The sequence below is a fragment of the Pongo abelii genome, chromosome 3 (assembly GCF_028885655.2).
Source record: "Pongo abelii isolate AG06213 chromosome 3, NHGRI_mPonAbe1-v2.0_pri, whole genome shotgun sequence".
Lineage (NCBI taxonomy): Eukaryota > Metazoa > Chordata > Mammalia > Primates > Hominidae > Pongo > Pongo abelii.
In genome coordinates, this window is record NC_071988.2 from 177,871,181 (window position 1) to 177,886,834 (window position 15,654).

Consider the following 15,654-nt stretch of genomic DNA (forward strand, 5'->3'; position numbering starts at 1 on the left):
TGGCTCTGCCATTTATTAACTGTCTGGTACAATCACCAGTTGAAGCCTAGTTTCCTATCCATCTGGGGATAAAAGTGCTTATTTTATAAGCTTTGCTATTTCTCAAGAAAAAAATGTGTTAATAGAGGTTCTGTCACCAAAGTGCCTTAGAATATTGGTGTAAATGTTATTTGTCAACGTTTACCATTATTTTAATAGACTGTATTAGTCAGGATTCTCCAAAGGGACAAAACTAACAGGATCGATGTATATATGAAGGGGAGTTTATTAAGGAGTATTGACTTACACAATTACAAAGTGAAGTCCCACCATAGGTCTGTAAGCCAGGAAGCCAGTCCAAGTCCCAAAACCTCAAAAGGAGGGAAGCCAATAGTGTAGCCTTCAGTCTGTGGCCGAAGGCCCCAGAGCCCCTGGCAAATCACTGATATAAGTCCAAGAGTCCAAAAGTTGAAGAACTTGGAGTCTGATATTCCAGGGCAGGAAGCCTCCAGCATGGGGGAAAGATGGAGGCCAGAAGACTCAGCAGGTCTGTTCTTTCCATGCCTGCGTTCACGCTGGCAGCTGATTAGACAGGGCCCACCCAGGCTGAGGGCGGGTCTGCCTCTCCCTGTCCACTGATTCAAATGTTAATCTCCTTTGGCAACACCCTCACAAACACATCCAGGAACAATACTTTGCATCCTTCAATCCAATCAAGTTGGCACTCAATATTAACCATCACAACTTTGTCAACTTGAACCCATCCACATCTCCTGAAATCACACATAATCTTCAACTAAAGCCAATAATAAGGTCAAAATTACACCTAACACAATACAGCTATCCTTTGTACAACTGGAAGTGTACCAATCCCCAATCCAAATGCTATTACCTAAAGTTAACAACACTTAAATGCTGATATGAAGTCAACAAATCTTACATCACATGATAACGGAAAAACAAAGGAAATAAAATGGATATATTTTCTTAGTACAAGTGTATATATGTGCAAACATGTTCTCAACAAAATAAGGAGGAAATACTCATGACAATTACAGTCCTCATTTCTGCAACTGGTCACATGGCTGAAGCTGCTATTGATGACTACCTTATTCCACTACCCCCATTCCTTATTCTCTTTGCCTTCAGAAAGCACCTCAGGAGGTTGTGGCTTTTTACCTGGTGGAGTGACCCAAACCTTCGTTCCTGAAGTGTCTGGGCCATTTGTAGTCCTGCCAGGATTGTGCTGTTGTAATTTCCCACTGACATTAATCACAGGGCATGGCAATACTAAGAGAAACCCTAAGGGATATCCTGTGTTCCATGCCTACTCTTCCTTACCTCCATTGTGGAGTAGTAGACTGATTTCATCTTCATAGTACAGGTCAATCACCCTGGCCAATACTGTAACTCCATTCTTAGCCTGTTGTATTAGTCTGCTGTTATGCTGCTAATAAACACACACCTGAGACTGGGTAAGTCATAAAGGAAAGAGGTTTAATGGACTTAGTTCCACATGGTTGGGGAAGCTTCACAATCATGGTGGAAAGCAAAGGAGAAGCAAAGGCATGTCTTACATGGTGGCAGGCAAGAGGGCTTGTGCAGGGAAACTCCCATTTATAAAACCATCAGATCTTGTGAGACTTATTCACTACTATGAGAACAGTATGGGGGAAAACATCCTCATGATTCAATTATCTCCACCTGGCCCTGCCCTTGACATGTGGGGATTATTACAATTCAAGGTGAGATTTGGGTTAAGACACAGCTAAACCATATCATAGCTAAACCATATCATAGACTGTATGGTTATATTTAGTTCTTTACACCTATATTTCTTGGTGTGATTAAGCTAGAAGTTGCAAGAGTTTTATCAAAGGATATATCAGTCATTCTTAATGTAAATATCAAAATAATTTAGACTGCAAGTTCCCACCCTCCCCAGTCACACTTGCTTCTAGTGCTGATGACCCACTTTATAACTTTTAAATTGGTTAGAAAATCACTGTAAGGTTGGCTAATTTAGTATTCACTTTGAGATCTTTGTGAAAGTACATCCAGAAACACGTTGATGACTTTCATTATGACTTCTAATTATTAGGTGAGGATTTTGTTGCTTTGACTTCAAGTAGTTTGTTATGGCTGGTTCACAGCATAAGAGTGATCAAACTATGCAGCACAGCAGCAATCATGGTTGAAAAGGTAGAGAGGGGCTTCTTCACGAAAGCTCACTTAAAAGAGCTCACATGGTATCATATAGGCATTGGGAGCCCTTGAACGGTCGTGAACAGAAAAACTGATAATGTCTTTGAGAAATATAAATGCAGGGGAAATACAGTAGATGGACTATAAGAACATCAATCTGAATCACCAGACTTTGGGTCTGGACTAAGGGGCATACAGAATAATGAGTAGGCTACTGAATAATGGAGATAAATGACACTAAAGAACATGCAACTAAGAAATGACAGTAGCCACAGGAGGTAGGTAATTCATTGATGGGTTACCAAGGTGTAGATGACCTGCTTAAATGTTTAGGATTTGTCTTAACTTTATTGATTGGGTGATTCCATAATGTTGATTCTGTTAACCAAAATAGAGGCTCTCGGAGGTAAAGGAACTTTTTGTTGGGGGTGGTGGGAGAAGTTAGGGAGGATGATGAATGGAGTTTTGGAAACACTGAGGTTAAAGTGCCTATGGAGAAAACCAAAAGCTGGATATATTAATTTAGAGCTGAGAAAACAGTGTAAATATAAAGCACATGAATACAGTGTTGACAAAATGTAAGCCATACACTTAAGAAGAGGTTCTTTTTAAACCAAAGTCAAACGTAGGTTGTTTTATTGTTAATGTCATCAAAATCCAGAACAGCAGAAACATATTAATCAGTTTGAAATTTTAGAAATCCTTTAGCACTTGAAAAAGAGTATTACAAATGCATTTATATCACATAGAAAGTCAGTAGCAAATACAAACTAGACAAGCAGGACATAGTTCTTTTCTGGCATTCCTGGATAATAAGAATATTTATCAATTAAAAGGTCAATATCTGTCTTCCTGAAATAACTCTAAACCTGAGTCAACACACATTCTTCTGGGATTGGTTCTGATTGGCCTAAGAAGAGAAATACAGCATTTTGTTTTTTATTTTTTTTATCTAATCACAGGGAAGGATAAACAAAGGGCAAAAGTGAGAGAAAAAGTTAGATGCCCTTGAATTTTTTTTTTAGTGGTTGCTACTGCATTTCAGTTTTTATTTTTGTTAGAGTATATACATTAGAAAAGAATGATACATTTTAGAGAAGAAATATGTACATACATAGTATCAGAAATAATTTTCTTGTATTGACTCATTTAATATGGTTGTGCTTATATTCAATCAGAAGGTAAGCTCGTTTGCTCTAAGGTTCTTACACTGCTAACAAGAAAATGGCTTTTTTCCTGTTGCAGGTCATGAGCAGCACACAGTGTCCTTTCTAGGCACACAGGATCATTGATCACTGGGTGGACGCAGGCTCATCAGAATTGCACCTGAAATCACTTGTGCAATTAGTGATGCAAGAGTGATCACAGGAATCAAGACTGGGAGCCAAGGGAAGGAAAAAGAGGTGCACAAAGAAGCAGTTCAGACGGGAGACCAGGAAAGCTAAGGGGAAAACTGGGAAACAGAGTCTGGAAAACTCACAGTTTGATTGATACCCAGGGTTAAGAGATGGGACTTTTACAGGAGTGGTGCTTATGAATTAGGGGAGGAAGAAAGAGGTGAGATGCTAATGTTGGTAAAGGTACAGAGACAAAGGGAGCCAACTAAGTGGTAAGAAAATAGAAATGGAAAGTAAAAATGAGACTTAATTCTTTAGTCAGGGAAGCCAAGCCACCAGGAAAACTTGGTAAAGAGTAAGAGAAAGAGAGGGAGAAAATATGAGATAATATTTTGGTATTTTGATACACTAGAGAACAAAATATTATTCTGTAGTATAAAAAGAACAAAGTAAGCAATATGATCTATTGGATTCCTATTCAAAATGAAAATTATCAAACAATAATTTGTTTCTCAGGCAATGCTACTAGAAGTTACTTACCTAGTTGCCTTATTGTTCATTTAATTTCAGTTTAACTGAAGGGGTTTTGCCCTTTTCCTTCCTTCTATGTGGTCACTCTGCTGTTCAAACAGTAAGCACCATTTGTTCAGGTAAAGCAATTGGTGTTTCACATCCTTCTGATATACCATCTCAGGGGGCTGCTAATATAACTAACTGTACAAGGCACACATAATTTTAGGTTGGCCATTCTTGTGTATAGGGGTAATCTAAAGCTAGTAATTACACTCCACAGAAGAAAATAAATTCCTTTGATCTCTTTGATCCCACCTGAAATATCTCATAATAAACAAACAAATAAATAATAAGCAAAGAAAAACAAACAGTAGCCTTCCCCAGTTGCAGGGGCCTAAAATATCTCCTAATCTGAATTTCCTCTCAGGGCAGAAAACTATTCCACAGGCTTCCTCACAGGCTTCTGTGCTGGAGTTTGTCCCACTGACTTTGGTTGTCCATCTCTCTACAAGAAGGCAACATTCTGAAACTTAGTTTAAATACTACTAGGCCTTAGAATCTTTTGTAGGTAGTTGCTGAAACTTGAAGTTGAATAATACTTTGAAGTACTATGTTACATTGCATTATGAAAACCTTCATTTTTGTAGCTGTCTCTTGATCTGCCCAACATGTCACACAAATATAGAAGAAACGGAATCTGCAATACCTAAGGGAAAAAAGGAATTATTAGTCTATTTCCTCTTTAGATGCTTTTGAAATTGTAAGTTAAAGCAATTTTTCATTTGGGTTCAGAAAGAGTATCTACTGAGAAAATAATGTAATACTTATCACAGCTTGTCAATGTAAACATGGTATCATCAAAAGCAGATAGTAGAAGAGATTAGGCATATTAGAAGTATGCCTAATATTTTTGTTTTAAGAAACTAAAATAATTTTAAAGATTTTAAAAATCCACAACAAAAACTACCTGTTAACTGAATAAATTAATGCATCTGGAAGCTGTATTAAACTAATACATTATTTCTTAGAGGCAAAATAACTTAAGAAATTATTTTAAATACAATTTTATAACTCAAATTCTAAAATTTGAATGTGGGTAAAACTTTAGTAAATCACAAGTGTGCTATGCTTTCTTTACATATAAGAACACAGATTGCAACAACATGGCAAAAGCAATAAATAGCCTATCTGGAGACTGGCTTTTATTGTAACTAACCGTATCTTCGAAATCTCTTGCAGTTATGAAATACTACCTGCCTTATACCATTGTTCATAAGAGTAATACGACATCATTGTAACTTTCAGGGAATACTCACTTTCAGGAAGAATTTGAATCCCTGTATGATTACTAACCAGGCATGCCCTTAAAGATTTACATTATGAAAGCAGGTAGAGAGCAGAAATTATCTCCACTCACCCTTAGTAGCTGAGGGATGGAGAAAGGTTGTGGTGAGGGACGTAGTCATAATTGAGGCAATTATGAACCAATATTTGAATTATGTTATTTTAACACTCCTGTAAGAGGTCTGAAAGCAGTCACCCCTCAGCCCAAATCCAGGATCCACCACTGCTGCAGGCAGACATAACATATGTTCAGCAGCAAAGGGTTCAATGATTAGCATCAGTAATTTATCTGCAAGTTCCAAAGATGTACGAGTCCCCAGTGATGCTGAAAAGTGGAGGCCTGATGGGGTTGCTAGTACTCTGGCCAATATATTTCTGTGATGTTGACTTTTTTCAATGAATAACTTATTAAAACTGTCTCATCAGGGTGATAGAATAGATCACTCATGAACTCTCATGGATTCTGCCTTATGGAATGATTGGTTAATAGTCATTGAACATAAACTTTCAAATTTTTCTGTAACTATTTAATCAGTCTCATAATCTGAAAGATTCTGCATTTTTTAAAAAAACTATATATGTTGAAACAAATTATAATAAGAAATGACATGATTGCTCTAATATGTAACTTAGTTTGGGTCTAGCTTGATTCAGAAAATATGTTGATTTCTAGACCAAAAGTTTTAGAATATAGGTTTAAATATAGTTTTATAACACAGTTAAAATTCTTAACTAGCTATTTTAGTTTGGTTGGTGGTTCATTTAAAAAGCTGTCATTCAGGCCGGATGCGGTGGCTCACGCCTGTAATCCCAGCACTTTGGGAGGCCAAGGCAGGCAGATCACGAGGTCAGGAGATTGAGACCATCCTGGCTAACACGGTGAAACCTCGTCTCTACTAAAAATACAAAAACAAAAAATTAGCCAGGTGTGGTGGTGGGAGTCTGTAGTCCCAGCTACTCAGGAGAAGAGTGTGAACCCGGGAGGCAGAGCTTGCAGTGAGCCAAGATCACGCCACTGCACTCCAGCCTGGGAGACAGAGTGAGACTCCATCTCAAAAAAAAAAAGTTGTCATTCAATAAAAGAGCATGTTTGGTATTTGCCTAAGCCTCTCAATTCTAGTGGGTGTTTTGCTAGAATTTTGTAGGTGGCAAGGGGCATATTAAATCACAAACAATACTAATGCCTAGTTTTCGTATATTTTAAAACAAAGAAAAACTCTCAATAATCATTGAGAAGATATTATAATACACAAATGAAGAAAAATTTCTAGTTATGAAATGTAAATTTGGAACAAGAAGACATTTCTGCAGGAGTCCAGTCTCCTAAGCTGTGTGTTTATCTCATTTTTAAAGCAATTAACCTTGGTAAATTATTACTTTATCTTATGTTTTGAGATATATATGTAATATATATTTTTTAGTAAGGTCCCTCTTCCTTTTTCAAATACTAATATGTTTAACAGTTCCTCTTGCCAAACACTTTTTTTTTTATCATTTGGTTAAAGGACAAAAATTATTACTGCTAAAGTGGTTTGAGTAGATTATAACTCTAAAATATTCAAATAATCTCCTTAATATTTATATTGAGGTTTTAAACACAAACTCACGACTTACCACAAACATTACTTCCCATTTTGACATGGGCATAACCATCTACTCCCCATGAACTTCCCCAGGAATTCCGCACAATCCAATATGGAGTGCTTCCTACAATGAAACATAAATGGTAACAAATCCTGAAAACTCAAATTTGTTATGAATGTTTAAGTTTCTTTATTTTAAGTTGGATTCTTGCTAAGGATAGTAGCTCTGAGAAGAAGATTAAAAATGTAATGTAATGGTAACTTAAACTACTTTATTTTAACTAAGTAAACCTGATCAGTACTTACAGACACTCTCCAATCAGTAGAAATACATGTTTGAATTCACTTCCCTTTATACAGGGACTGCATAAAATGAAAACAAACACTAATTTCCAAGGAATCAGAAAAAGAAACAAAGAACTTTTAGATATGTATGATAAAATAATATGCACTTACCTTTTCCCAACAATTATTCTAAATGTTCCAGATACAATTTTATATCAATAAAAATTATCATCATTTTAACAAGATATCCACTCAAAAACTGACAGGTGCAATCTGCCAAGACATTCACGTTGGGAACAGGACCCCCAAACCTGGCCATAAACTGGCCCCAAAACTGGCCATAAACAAAATCTCTGCAGCACTGTGACATGTTCGTGATGGCCATGACACCCATGCTGGAAGGTTGTGGGTTTACCAGAATTAGGGCAAGGAACACCTGGCTGAATCCTGGGCAGAAAACTGCTTAAAGGCATTCTTAAGCCACAAACAATAACATGAGCGATCTTGTGCCTTAAGGACATGCTCCTGTTGCAGACAACTAGCCAGACCCATCCCTTTATTTCGGCCCATCCCTTTATTTCCCATAAGGAATACTTTTAGTTAATCTATAATCTATAGAAACAATGCTTATCCCTGGCTTGCTGTCAATAAATATGTGGGTAAAGCTCTGTTCGGGGCTCTCAGCTCTGAAGGCTGTGAGACCCCTGATTTCCCACTGCACACTCTATATTTCTGTGTGTGTGTCTTTAATTCCTCTAGCGCCGCTGGGTTAGGGTCTCCACAACTGAGCTGGTCTTGGCATATTTACACCTATAAGATTGTTGAGAAGTTGTGAAGGTCTTATGAGGACTTAATCATAGCAGAACCAAATTTCAACGTTCTACAGGATGGTGATCATTTTGCAATCGGCGTCCAAGCTGGAAAGCAGTCAACTGTGTCTTATCAGCACTTACCTGTTTTATCAAACCCAGTTATGAGAACTGCATGATTTGCTTCTCCACTAGAGCAGTGATGCTGTATAATGCCTCCCAGATAATCTTGCCAGCTCACTGCATCTACTATGACTACCAAAGGGCCAAAGGTAAGAAGTGCTTTTGCCATTTCATCTTCTTGGTTACTACCAAAAGAGGAAATATTTGGTTAGAAAATTTAGTTTTTAAGGTAAAAATAACAATGATCTATATAATCTGTGTATGATTCTGAGTAGGTTTGGTTGCAGTTACAAAGGACCTAAACAATGGAAGCTAAGTCTGAGAGACTGGTAGTCTATGGCTGGGATAGGGTTTCAGGATATCAGGAACCCAAGCTCTTTCTCTATCATTGTCCTGCTATTCAAAGGTTTCCATTTTCAGGGTCCATTCATGGTCCAAGATGGCTTCTGGGATTCCAGCCATTTAACACATATTTAAGACAGCAGGAAGTAGAAAGGAGAAGTGGTACATCTCTGTTGAGAAGACTTCCCAGAAATAACCCACAACACTTCCACATATAGCTTCGCGGATCTCATTGGTCATTACTCAGTCATATGGCTAAGTCTAGCTTAAAGGAAGATGGGGAATGAGTTCTGTAGCTGGCTGGAAAATTAGTTAAGACATAGGGCTTCTTTTATTAAGGAAAGTGGAAAGACTAGATATTTGGAGATACCTTGCCATCTCTGCCACACCATGAGAATCAAGAGACTAACTTATGTTAGTCATTGTCAAATACAGAAATTATAGGGAAGGGCAACTCAAAAGTGGCTAATATAATTATACAATAGAAGAAATGTTAAGCCAATATTTTAAAAAGAGAAGAAATGTTAGGATGCCAGGAGAACTAGGTATTCAACTGTGAAGACTGCAAAATACACAATTATTGCTTTCACACATGGACATAAAGTCTCATATTATACAACATTTGTCCTTCATTGATCTTACAAGTGAGTGATCAAATCATTATTTACATTTTTCAAAGGTCAGCTTTGTGGGTGAAGGATACTGAAACCAAGTTCCTAATAGTTCAAACTATTAAGATAACATTTGATAGTTTACTGCTATAGCAAGACATGGGTGGATTAGTGGTAATAATCCACTAATAAGTAAGTAAATAACCTTTCATGACGACCAGCTGGAGACCAGTTTCTAGAGAGGGAATATTTTGTCCACAGAGGAGCAAAAAGTTGACTGCATAATAATGGAATTGATTGAAATAGAAACTATATATTCATTTTATACATTTATTCGTTACCTATTAACATGAATATCTGCTTTTTGAGATCTATAAGTAGATATTTCTAATTTTTGCTACTGTAAAACAGTTCATATTAACCAAGATTATCCTGAGACAGGCAAAATTGCAAAATTTTTTAAAGGCATCATGATAGGTTATAGGTTTTTAATTATCCCACACCTGGGTTCAAATTCCAACTATACACTGCAGCCATTCAACCTACCATGTAGAATCAATATAAGGATAAAATTATGGCATACAATTTTGCAAGACATAAATTATGTAGCATGCTCAGCACATAAGTTATACTCCAAGTTTACAATAAGGATTATTTATTTCCCTCATTTCTAACTTATCTAATACCTAATTGTGTTCCCCACAGGATTTAGTGTATAAAGTACATCTTATTGTATCAAAATTCTTAGCATATTTCATGATTTAAACATGATATATATATAATAATCTTTCTATCAACCAGAACACAGCTGTCTCCATCAATTTAAGATAACAAAGGATTACTGGAAGTTCATCTCATCAAAGATCCAGTTTCAGGGATACCAGGAGAAAAGCAGAAAGATCAAGAAGAAGGAATATTTTTAGAATGCAAAGGGTAACTGACATTGCAGAATCAAAGAAACAATTTAGTAATAATCCCTGATTTGGGCCAGAGCTGAAAAAAGATATCAAAGATTAGAAGTAAGAAATAGAAGGACAAGCCTCAGTCACAAGCAGAGGCAAATGTTCCATTTGCCCCAGAATTGAGTGGCATTGCTATCATTTGTCTTTCAGAAAGATGTCAGCTTTTAGAGAGTTCAAATAATGCTCCAGACAGCATTTTAATTTCCATTATTAACCCAATATAGAACTACTATCAACATGTACATTGTTATGATAATGGCTATATTATCAAACACTGATTCCATGAGCTTATTTTTCATTTCACAGATTAATAATTTCCAAAACCTACAGTCTTCAAATAACTTTCCTAAATTTTATTGTCATCAAGATGCAGCGATGAAGGCAAGTCTGACCTGTTACTGACACTTCATAATGTAGATTTCCATCTCATCTTCCCTAGAATTCAGTGTGTTATACTGTGTCTGAATTTTTCTGACTATTGTTATATGTAGTAGGTTCCTACAGTTTTTGTTTATTTACACAGTCATTCTCATATTCTAGTTTGAGTCTTGAAATTTCTGGGGTCTGATAAAGTTCATGAAGAACGCTAGGTAGGAATGGTCATTTTGCTTTAAAATTAGGTCATGTTTTTATATTTTAGAGGATTTCTTTCCCTTCTTAGATGTTTTCAGGTTCTGTACAATGTTTTAAGGAGCGTTTGGCTGAAAACCTAAGACCACATGACGCTACCAATAGTGTTGGGAGTAAAAGCACAAGCTTTGGAGTTGAACAGATACGAGTTCTAATCCGACTCCACAGTTTACTAGCTGTATGGCCCTCCCTGAGTCTCAGGCATCCACCATACACGGAAATAATATTATTGAAGTACAAAGGACCAGGTCTTGTACCCAGTTATAGCAAATGCTTTGGAAGACCTTCACACATCCTAAGGCTGTCACCACTGCAATGCACACTCACCCAACTTGCAACAATGAGATCCTGCAGTTCTTTCCCTGAGCCCTTTTCCTCCTAGAGACAGGAAAGCAAGCCCAGTCCCCATCTCCATCCCCAGCTGCACTCTCAACTAATGAATCAGGGAAGATGTCAATCATTAACTTGGGTGGGATGGCACTGAAGTGTACATTTTACCCTGGCTGCCAGAGTTCCCCAGCAGGACTAAGCACGAGGTTAGCCACAGCACTAACTGGTTTAATCAAGAAACCCTGCTGCCCCAGTTCTCTCATTTCCCCACCCCATTACCAGTCTTTCCTGGGATCACTTCCTAGATGTTCCAACTGAACTCTTACTGTTTCCTTCTAAATCTGTTCCTGTCTTAGACTTTCAAGTTTCATTAATGTTAATTCTATTTTTCAGTCATTCAGATCAAAAGGCCGGGAATCCTCCTAGACTCCCTTCTCTCTTATCTCCTCTCCGACAAAAAACTGTGTAGGGCTTTACCCTCTGTGAGGGGTATTAATCTGTACATACCCCTCATCTCTCATCTCCAAGGCCATTCTCCTAACACCCTGCTCTAAGGCCACTGCTTGGTGACTGATATGGTTTGGCTGTGTCCCCACCCAAGTCTCAAATTGAACTGTATCTCCCAGAATTCCCATGTGTTGTCGGAGGAACCCAGGGGGTGGTAATTGAATCATGGGGGCCAGTCTTTCCGTGCTATTCTTGTGATAGTGAATAAGTCTCATGAGATCTGATGATTTTATCAGGGGTTTCCACTTTTCCTTGTTCCTCAATTTCTCTTGTAGCTGCCATGTAAGAAGTACCTTTCTCCTCCTGCCATGATTCTGAGGCCTCCCTTAGCCATGTGGAACTGTAAGTCCAATTAAACCCCTTTCTCTTCCCAGTCTCGGGTATGTCTTTATCAGCAGCATGAAAATGGACTCATAGTAAATTGGTACTACTAGAGTGGGGCACTGCTGAAAAGATACCTGAAAATGTGGAAGTGACTTTGGAACTGGGTAATAGGCAGACGGCTGGAACAGTTTCAAGGGCTCAGAAGAAGAAAGGAAAATGTGGGAAAGTTTGGAACTTCCTAGAGACTTGTCGAATGGCTTTCACCAAAATGCCAATAGTGATATGAACAATAATTAGGTCCAGGCTGAGGTGGTTTCAGATGGAGATGAGAAACTTGTGGGAAATGGAGCAAAGGTGACTCCTGTTATGTTTTAGCAAACAGACTGGCAGCATTTTGCCACTGCCCTAGAGATTTGTGGAACTTTGAACTTGAGAGAGATGATTTAGGGTATCTGGCGGAAGAAATTTCTAAGCAGCAAAGCATTCAAAAGGTGACTTGGGTGCTGTTAAAAGCATTCCATTTTAAAAGGGAAACATAAAGAGCATAAAAGTTCAGAAAATTTGCAGCCTGATGATGCAGTAGAAAAGAAAAACCCATTTTTTGAGGAGACATTCAAGCCAGCTGCAGAAATTTGTGTAAGTAGCAAGGAGCCTAATGTTAATCCCCAACACCATGGGGAAAATGTCTTCAGGTTATGTCAGACACCTTCATGGCAGCCCCTCCCATCACAGGCCTGGAGGCCCAGAAGGAAAAAGTGGTTTCCTGGGATAGGCCCAGGGTCCTCGTGCTGTGTGCAGCCTAGGGACTTAGTGCCCTGTGTCTCAGATGCTCCAGCCATGGCTCAAAGGGGGCAACACAGAGCTCAGGCTGTGGCCTTGGCAGCTTCCATCTGGGGTTGAGCCTGTGGGTACACAGAAGACAAGAATTGAGATTGGGGAACCTCCACCTAGATTTCAGAAGATGTACAGAAATGCCTGGATGCCCAGGCAAAAGTTTGCTGCAGGAGCAGGGCCCTCATGGAAAACCTCTGCTAGGGCAGTGCAGAAGAAAAATGCGGGGCTGGAGACTCCACACAGAGTCCCACAGGAGCTGTGAGAAGAGGGCCACTGTCCTCCAGACTCCAGAATGGTAGATCCACTGACAGCTTGCACCATGCACCTGGAAAAGCCACAGACATTCAATGCCAGACCACGAAAGCAGCCAGGAGGGAGACTGTACTCTGCAAAGCACAGAGGCAGAGGTGCTCAAGACCATAAGAACCCACATCTTGCATCAGCATGACTTGGATGGGAGATCTGGAGTCAAAGGAGATCATTCTGGAACTTTAAAATTTGACTGCCCGCTGGATTTTGGAGTTCCATGGGCCCTCTAACTCCTTTGTTTTGGCCAATTTCTCCCATTTGGAATGGCTGTATTTACCCAATACCTGTATCCCTACTGCATCTAGGAAGTAATTAGCTTGCTTTTGATTTTACAGGCTCATAGGCGGAAGGGACTTGCCTTCTCTCAGATGAGACTTTGGACTGTGGACTTTCAGGTTAATGTTGAAATGAGTTAAGACTTTGGGGGACTGTTGGTAAGGCATGATTGGTTTTGAAATGTGAGGACAAGAGATTTGGAGGGGCCAGGGACAGAATGATATGGTTTGGGTGTGTCCCCACCGAAGTCTCAACTTGAATTGTATCTTCCAGAATTCCCACATGTTGTGGAGGGACCCAGGGGGAGGTAATTGAATTCATGGGGGCTGGTCTTTCCCATGCTATTCTCGTGATAGTGAATAAGTCTCACAAGATCTGATGGGTTTATCGGGGGTTACGCTTTTGCTTCTTCCTCATTTTCTCTTGCTGCCGCCATGTAAGAAGTGCCTTTTACCTCCCACCATGATTCTGAAGCCTCCTCAGCCATGGAACTGTAAGTCCAATTAAACCTCTTTTTCTTTCTAGTCTTGGGTATGTCTTTATCAGCAGCACGAAAGCAGACTAATAAAGGGACAGTATGACCTCATCTACTAGTCTTGTCTTTCTTCTCCACACTGCAGCCACAGTGGCTTCATCATTGTTCTAACATGCCAGACATGTTTTTGCCTCGTGATTTTTGCATTTACAGTCTCTCTGCTTGGAACCATGTTCCCCCAGATATCTGCGTGGTTAAGTCCATGCACTTCTCCAAGTCTTCCATTGAACATAACCTTTTCAGTGAGTGAGGCCCTGCCAGGCAACCCTTTCTCAAATTGTACACTCCCCCTACTACCAGATCTTTTCTCTTCCTCCCACTGTTTTCTTTTGTTCTCTTTGTTAATTATTACAGCTAACATGCCACATGTATTTTTATTTTTTGTGATTGTCTGTCTCAATTACTAATGAGGGCAAGGCTTTTGTCTGTTTTGTTCTCTGCCAAATCCCCAGAACTTAAAAAAAAGTCAGTAAATATTTGAATGAATAAATAAATCAAAGAAAGATCTTCTTGCAGTCAAATGCTATCAGTTTAGCATTGTACTGTTAATCTTCAATATAAACAAGAGATTTTGATTGGGACCTCTTCCTTCCTCATCAAAGGCCCAATGCCAACAACTCCTGCATTCTCTCTTTCCCTTAATTCAGACTAAAGCCTATTATTCTTTTGCTGCTTCTTAAATTTTTTTTCAATTTCCTACCATGACAAGGGATTCCCATAATCCCTTTTGATGATATTTTGTAAATCTAGTTTTTTCTTGTACACATCCTTCCCTTTATATTCTCAAGGAAGTCACAGTTTATAGGGCATACTTTCTGATTTTAGAAAGCACATTACCTTTACCCCCAAATGAGATGTTGACCACGGTACTCAGTGACCCTGCACTTTTTATTATAAATCCTATGTAGCCTGCCAGCTGTGGAATTAAGGCTGTCTGTTATATGGTTCCTAGTGTCACCCTGAGGACCCTTGTTGCAGACCAGAGCTATGTTGACAACCTGCCAGTTCTCTGGCACACTTATGCTCATTTAAACGGGTATATTTTGTTCAAGGATGCAATTTCACCCTTGATTTCTTTCAGATCCCATGGGTAGATACCATCTGGACCAAGGGATTATTTTATATTCAGGACCACTAAGTCACAGGGGATTCTGTTACCTTATCCAAATTTAATTTAGTTCCTGTTTTCTCTGTTTCAAAAGACTGTGAAGTTCCCATCATATATTTTCTTAATGAAGCCAGGAGTTGGTTGGTTCTTCCTTTATCCTTTTCACCCATGAACACCTATTTTGCACTCTAACAAATGGTGATGATGAGTCTCCAGCCAGCTCTGTGTTTTTCATGTATTTTTAAAGCATTTTTAATGATTGTTTCCCCCAAACCTATCCAAAGTTATCCTGCCCTTCAATTCCAACACAAGTCCTTTTCCTCAGCCTGTCTTTATCTATCCCTACATTCCCATCATGCTTATAGTGTATGCTACATAATTTATCTTCAGTAGTACACGCTTCCCTCTTTTTTCTAATCTGAAGTTTTGTGTTATATTTTTCAAACGGCTGATGTCTTGAAAAATGCAAAGAACATAGAAGGTATTCAAAATACGCTTCCTGATATGTAGCCTACGTGATATTAGCTGCATAGTCTGTACAAAGCAATTCTGGATGGACTCACCATTAAGACTGAAATATGCTAATTGTAATATAACACCTAAATTTGATAAGATGAAGGTGGTATATATAAATATAAATTATGCACTAATAATTTATAAGTATAATAAAATATAAAATATAAAAAATAAATATACATATAAATTGTA

At 38.5% G+C, this 15,654-nt stretch overlaps 1 protein-coding gene across 1 annotated transcript in view; it reads right to left on the reverse strand.

Annotated features, from left to right (window-relative positions):
- Window positions 1-2,786: 2,786 nt before the first annotated feature.
- Window positions 2,787-15,654, reverse strand: part of CTSO (cathepsin O) — a 29,567-nt gene continuing 16,699 nt past the window's right edge. The window contains exons 6-8 of the mRNA XM_002815244.6: window positions 8,200-8,363; window positions 6,993-7,085; window positions 2,787-4,740 (exon numbers count right to left, since the gene is read on the reverse strand). Coding sequence (XP_002815290.4) covers window positions 4,706-4,740; window positions 6,993-7,085; window positions 8,200-8,363 — 292 coding nt within the window. The 3' untranslated portion in view covers window positions 2,787-4,705. The remainder of the gene's footprint in view (window positions 4,741-6,992; window positions 7,086-8,199; window positions 8,364-15,654) is intronic.